Raw genomic sequence first — 7,250 nt, 5'->3', positions numbered from 1 at the left:
TGTCCATTGCTGCAAAAACTCAAACGAAAATCTGCTTCAGAATGGATCAGTCGATGATAAAGTCGAGCAAGCATTTGCATGCAGTCCCTCGTCGGGAATCGTCACTAGCACTGCGCGCACTGAGCTGATCTGTACTGGGATTTAAATATGGATGGACAAATTTTTTAATTTTAATTGGCTAGAAGTAAAATTTATTAAAAAAAAAATTTTTTTAAAGAAATTATATATATTTTTTAAATAGTAAATTAAGGCCTTATTATTAAAAAAAAGCGAATAAAACAATCGATATGGGTACAGCTTCAACTCGGCAAGGGATATTATTCAACATGGCAGCCCCCATGCGTTACACAACTGTGAGGTCCGCTCTTCATTTTGGGCGATCATTCCCTCAAAATACCACGAAATTTCATGGAAATAACTTTATAAAAACTAGACTTTTTTCGCAACAGAATCGGTTTACTTTTATCAAGAGCAACAGAGGCAGTATTATGAAATCTCTGAGCGCAGTTTCAGGATTGATTTGTGGGGCTTACATCGGGCAGCGATGGATGACCACGGGAGAGTCTCGGCAGACCTGGGGCCTACTATCGCCTATCGCCAAGCAGCGGGGACAAGTTTGGGATGGAGAGAAATGCACAGACGAACCTCAGCTACTGAACAGAAAACCGCGTATGTTGTCTGCCGAAGATTCAGCAAAGATGAATTTAACTCTTTACCAATATCAAGTTTGTCCATTTTGCTGTAAAGTGCGAGCATATTTGGATTATTTTGGTGTTCCATACACAATTGTAGAGGTCAATCCCGTGTTTAGGAAAGAGATAAAATTTTCAGAATACAGAAAAGTTCCCATCTTGGTACAATCCTCTCCAGGAAAGGAAGATATTGTGAGTATTATTTCAGGAGCTATTAGATTTTTTTCATTAAGGTCTCAATGAATTATATTCTTTCAGTTTTACTCGCCTCAGAATCTTTATTTATTGCTTCATTGATATTGTCAGACCTAGATTTATTTTGACAATTTTTTTTCAGTGATTAATATAAAATCATAGGCCCTACATATAACTTTAGATCTCTAATTGTTTATTTTCCAACTTCTTTGATTTATTCACATTCAATGTTATCTGTGTTTTCATTTTTTTCTTTTCTTCCCTTCCATTTTGAATTGTTTTTGCAAAATTTTCTTTTTCAATTTTCTTTCATTTAATTTTTTAACAGATTTTCCTCATAAAACAGTAAAGATCTATCATCATTATCATTTGTATAAAATCGCCTGATTTTGTAGTTTAGCAGCTTCAAGCTTGGAAGATGACTTGAGACCAGATTATTGTACCAGCTGGCAATCTTAAAGCTGAGGAATTTTTAAAGCTAGAAATCTACCAACTCGGCAGAGTCAGCACATTGATACATGTATTCTTTTTTTGGGGGGAGGGGGGAGTATTTGCTATATTTACTTTTTGAAAATTATGTACATTGGAAAGGACTACAAAATATTAAGATACAAGTTTACTGTAATAGTATGTTCTTTAAAGACTTGCTATATCATGTATTATTCATTTCAGCAACTGAATGACTCGTCTGTTATCATTAGCATTCTAACATCATTTATGGTGACCAAGGAGAAGGATTTGAGTCGTCTGATTTCATACTATCCTAAGATGACATATACCAATGAGAAGGGAAAAGAGGTGTCAGAATTCACTAACAGATTTAACATCATGTTGCTTGAAACACCAGGACTCTCAAAAGCAGAAAAGTAAGTAATTTCAAAACCGTTTAGATGTACATGTACTATTATAAACTGAAGTAGGTTGGTTTATACAAATGTATTAGTCATTACAAATACCCAAAAAAGATTTATATTTAATTCTCACTTATTAAGTGAGAGCCGTGATTGGCTTGGAAACCAATATTATTCAGAAGATCTTTATCTTTGCAAACCACCCATGATATAAACGTCACTTTCAATTCATGATATGAAGATTAAAATTAAAGAAGCAACTCTAACATAGTTCGCTCTTTTGCGTACTAAGTTTGAATTGGGTAATTGATTTAAGTTATCTTACTCACTATCTTTAACATTTTACCCTCAAGTTGTGAGTCTGATTTGTTTAAATGTGCATTGATTTAAATGAAAGTTTCCCTCTATCCTCTTCTATTTTTCTATTGTTGATTTCTTCTTACCTATACTATAGATCTGTTGTCTTAAAGGATCTTGATTATTTTTATAAAAGTGGAAGTGGTTCTATAAACTTAGTATTCATTAACCATCACAATTAGCATTTCTCATTGTTTCCTTTGAAGGGCAGAGATGAAGTGGAGAAGATGGGTGGATGAGGTTCTGGTTCATTATCTTCCTCCAAACATCTACAGATCACCATCAGAATCTCTCCAAGCATTCTCTTATATCTCTAGTCTGGGAAACTTTAATGCTGTGGAGAAGGTCATCATGAAGTATGTTGGAGCTGCTGGAATGTACTTTGTTGCAATGAAACTCAAGAGGAAGTGAGTTAAATAGAGATTTGCAATTAACCTACACTAACACCTTACTGTAATCCAAGTGTTGATATTGACTTTATTTCCTAGAATTCTATTGGCTGCCTATTTCATATTTGTTAACAATTTATGATTATTTACTCATAATTTGTAATCCAATCAAACTTCTGCTCAATTCATACTCTGAAGTCTGAACAAGTAAGGGAAATTAACACTAAATGGTAGATTTCAAGGGGATTTAATGTTTTGTAGAATATGTTTCCTCTCGTTTTGTGATAAATGAATCACAAAGAGTTTTTTTTTTATAGCTGATTATAAAAATTATGCTTGATAATGATGGTCCATAAATTTATATTTTAAATTTATGAATGAAAAGAAAAAAATATGTCACTAAAAGTTAGTTCAAATTATTATTTACTCATCCCATTCTTTGCACGTTAAACTATTGCTATTTGTTATACCAAGTACTAAGATGAATTTTATTGTATCACTAGTAGTTAGTAAATTGTAACATTATTCTGTTTACTGTTACTTTGGCATGATATTTCTCTGTATTTACAGGTATAATGTCAAGCCTGATGCTCGTGAATCTCTGTATGATGCAGCCAATGAATGGATGAGTGTGGTTGGAAAGAAAGATTTCATGGGAGGTGATAAACCAAACCTTGCTGACTTGGTAAGATCATATCTATTGGAAAAAAAAAAATCAAATATATTTTATGTTTAGAAGAGGGTAGTTGATTGCTATGTAAAGGATTAATCTATCATTTGATTGTCATTTGAAGTAAAATATAAGACTTCTCAATTAAAATGAAACTTGGTTATACAATACCAAATGTTCACAACTTTTCAAGAACATCAGTCTTTATTTAACTCTCTAAAGACATGAGATTTAGTTTATATATATGAGAAACAATTTGACAGAACAACTTCAAACTTTGCTTATGTATTCACATGAGACTTATATACTAATCAAATCTCAGGTCATGGGGAAATCTTGTAATTGTTTTGAACTCAGAATACTTAAGATGAATACAACTGATTATTGTCCTAATTAGTATTTTATGTAGTAACCATCATCCGGGGGGGGGGGGGGGGGGGTACCCGACCAAAAAAGTAGTAGGTAATACCTAGGTATGTGCCGCGGGCGAGACAAAAAACAGGGGCCTTGGAGCGGGCTTATTGTAAAAAGGAGGGTCCTCGGAACTACAAATGTTTGTGAAAACGGGGGTCCTTGGAACGGGTCGCCTGCGTGTGAGTGCGTATGCATCCCTATGGAAGGTGCATGCAGCTAGCCCGGCGGCACGGGCTTCGGGTGTTCTAGCGGAGAGGCGATGGTCGGACAGCGCTCTGCGGCCGCTTTTCACCAAAATTGCAGCTCATTGTAGCAGATCAATGCGGCCAGAACGGCGTAACGGAAAATATGCGAAGCTTTGGAGCGGATTTATTTTTTCTCGATAAGAAGAAAATGCTATGCTTTGGAGCGGCTTTCTTTGTTCTTTTTCTCAATAAGACAAAAATGCTATGCCTTAGAACGGAAATTTGAGTATAAAAATGGGGGTCCTCTCTGCGGCACACTCCCACTATGCATTATATACTGAGTGCCCCTCCGGGCCATCATCATTATCTATTCTCTTTATTTGTGTTTTCAATGCAGTCAGTGTATGGTGTACTGAGCTCTATTGAGGGACTAGATGCTTTTAATGACATGTGTAGAATGACAAAGATTGGCCCGTGGTACCAACGAACAAAACAAGCTGTCGAATCTCACGCTGGTGCTCATTGACCCCGCCTTCTCACTTACATATCATTCTAACATGTGCTCTCAGGAGTTATCCAGGTCACTAATGAATTCAAATATATGCAAATCTATTCCTATTTCCAGTATGTGCAAGGTGTTTTATTTGACAATTGCCTTACTAGCAATTGATTGAAAATGTTCCATTTTCATTTGAAAAGGTGCAGACCATAGTGATTTTCTGTTCATATTATGTATGAATATTGCTTTTAATTGAACAATTCGGTAAGAAAGCAATTATTTAGTACATTAGTCATCTGGTATGAAAGCTTTTTTTAAAATGTGCAGACACGTACATGTATCATGTATTGATTAATTGAACATTTTTTCCAGACTTTAGACTTCCACGCCATTTAAGGTCATGGGTGTTCCCGATCTTTGTTTCTATGCTGTGATAAAAGAGTTACTGAAAGCCACTGGTGCTTGGTGTCGGTGTTAGTGTCAATTTTGAGAGCATAAACAGAGCTGCTAGAGCCGCTCCACAAAATATAGGTTCTGAGATGGTACATGTACCAGATAATTAGTATTGGTAGCTTAACGGCTGGTGATGTAATAAAGTATCATTTCGGTTTGAAGTTGTGGCTTCTGGAAGTTCTGTTCAGTGTATGTCCTACAGAGAGTTGCTATAGATTCTAATCATACTTAAACTGGGATGATCTCATATTATGTAATTAAGTATTTAGATAAATCTCAATTTCAATTTGATTTGAAAAAAAAAATCTCTTTGTAAGACAGGGACCTGTATTCAACCTGGAATTTGAAATCACTTAATGAATGCACATAGAAAATAGAACTTAATCATAAATATCTCATTATGATGATGACCTTGTACCCCCAAATCTGAAGAGATAATGGAAATAAATGTTTTGGTGGAAAATCTAAATATACTTGTTCTAGAGATCTTGAATTTAGATGAATAAAATTGTTTTGAATAGCCTTATTTGACATGGCATTAAATTCTGAATTTTTTGAGAAAATACAGGTCTGTTGTGTAAGATTGTGTAAACTAAATGACTTCATTATGATGCTTTTTCCTGAAATGAAATGTTGAAAATGTTTTCAATTTTGCTGAAAGATATCAGGTTTACATGAAAATATGTATGATGGCAATTCATTTCATCATGAAATTGATTCAAAGTTTTATTTATCACTAGTGTATAACACAGATATTTACAACTGTAAAAATGTATAGCATTGTCTTGTAATTTCTTATATCAGTGGCAGCAACACATTGGGGAGAGTGGGTTGGAAGAGGATGTAATTGCTCCCTTCCATGTGAAAAAAAGTTGGCATTTTTCATAACTTTGACAGGATGTACAGAGATTTCACCATTAGACTCTTCTATGAAATACATGTAGTTGAAAATATAAAACTTTCAATGATCAAGAAGTTTAAAGAGTCAACTCTACATCAGTACATCAGTTGATCAACATGAGTCAAATAATCCTGCAAGTCAAATTTTCATCAGATCATGAAAGTTGTGAAATTAACCTTTTACTGTATACCAAATTTCTCCCTAGACAAAGAGAAATCTGTTGTTAAAATCTATTAGGCTTACTTGTACACCATGCATAAAAGGTAGTGAATTGATGGTATTTAAGATTCTCGAAACTGAGCTATGACATAACCAAAGATTTGATTTGTCATCCTTTTATTCAGATGAATGGAGGAGAAATTGTTGAACATGTTTTTAGAGATCTTCTATTTTGAAAAGCAACACTGAAACATGTAGATGTTGTTTGCGACCAATAGAGATGTGCAACATTTCATTTATAGTTTGAAAGTTATTAAGGGCTGTTTCATAAGATTGATTGTAAAGTTACACTTGACTTCACAAATGATTGAAATGTAGCAAGCTAACTGAGTTTCTGAAGAACATTTAATTGCATCTGATAGTTCTGAATTATCCCATAATTGATTATCATTTTTAAAACATAATGCAATGCAAAGTCATTATTTTGCCAGAATAAATTTGTGTAGTCATGATTTGATCAAACTTCAGGAAAAAAATTGGGCTGATATTTTGGCACTTCATATATCCAGTCATTTGTAAATTTGATTGTATTTGTGATTTAATGATTAGCTTTATGAAACTGTCCCCTCTGGTTCTGGCATTCTGCTTGTCGCTGCCTTTTATCTGATGTATATGAACTTTACTTTGTAATAAAGATTGTGTAGGTACATGTTGCAGTAGATCCTTGGAACTTTAGAAGTAAATCTTCTTTTGACATACAGATACACTTTGCAGTGATTTGTGGCGATGGGTTGAATAAATGGACTTTCACATTTACTTCAGCATATAGTTTCATTCGCAGTTTTTAAGCTAGTATTTGTCAAAAGGATGACTTAAATGAGGCATATAACACTGTTTCGCTTATCTGGTCTATAAGTTGCTTGACTTGCAATGATGAATAATCGACTCTAAGGAAGGTCGGCTATCCAAGTTGACATATATATTCTATGGAGTCTGTGAAATCAAATCTCATGGATTGAAAGGTACTCCAGGCTGAAAATACATGTAATATGATTTGATTGGTTGAAACAGTTCTATGCAGGTCTCTTGCATGTAATGCAGCAGCAAACCTATTGCATACTCATGACAGCTATACATTGCGTGTATTAAAAAAAACGGGACAGTTTTGAAGTCTATAAAAACATTTGTTTCAAATTACGATATCTAGATTTTGATGTTAATAGATGCTCTGAAATCTTATCTTTGAAATGCCATTAAAATAAGAAGATTTGTTTATGCTTGAGCTAACACAGGACGTTTTTGTCGGGGGTTCAAAAAGAGGCTTGCGCCAAAATGGCAGAAATGAGAAATTTGATGATTAGGCTTCTTGCTAATCAGCAGACTTCCTCTTAACCTTTTCATTATCTTTGCCATAATCTGAATTATCACTGTCAAATTTTATTTACAAATTTATTTACTTGGATTATTTTTTTTTTCATTAAAACT

At 34.1% G+C, this 7,250-nt stretch overlaps 1 protein-coding gene across 1 annotated transcript; it reads left to right on the top strand.

The window, feature by feature from the left end:
- The first annotated feature begins 304 nt into the window (after positions 1 to 304).
- On the top strand, positions 305 to 6,581 carry LOC129278090 (prostaglandin E synthase 2-like). The gene is made up of 5 exons (XM_054914306.2): positions 305 to 884; positions 1,560 to 1,753; positions 2,302 to 2,502; positions 3,055 to 3,169; positions 4,151 to 6,581. Exons 1-5 carry the CDS (start codon positions 327 to 329, stop codon positions 4,277 to 4,279), a joined length of 1,197 nt encoding a protein of 398 aa, XP_054770281.2. The 5' UTR covers positions 305 to 326; the 3' UTR covers positions 4,280 to 6,581.
- Positions 6,582 to 7,250: the final 669 nt, after the last annotated feature.

The sequence above is a fragment of the Lytechinus pictus genome, chromosome 15 (genome assembly GCF_037042905.1).
Source record: "Lytechinus pictus isolate F3 Inbred chromosome 15, Lp3.0, whole genome shotgun sequence".
Classification (NCBI taxonomy): Eukaryota; Metazoa; Echinodermata; class Echinoidea; order Temnopleuroida; family Toxopneustidae; genus Lytechinus; species Lytechinus pictus.
This window is presented reverse-complemented; position numbering and strand designations above follow the sequence as displayed.

Coding starts and splice junctions, on each gene's coding strand:
- LOC129278090 (XM_054914306.2), top strand. CDS start 327: ATGGCAGCCCCCATGCGTTACACAACTGTGAGGTCCGCTCTTCATTTT. Junction 2,503..3,054: donor GCAATGAAACTCAAGAGGAA/GTGAGTTAAATA, acceptor CTGTATTTACAG/GTATAATGTCAAGCCTGATG. Junction 3,170..4,150: donor AACCAAACCTTGCTGACTTG/GTAAGATCATAT, acceptor TTTTCAATGCAG/TCAGTGTATGGTGTACTGAG.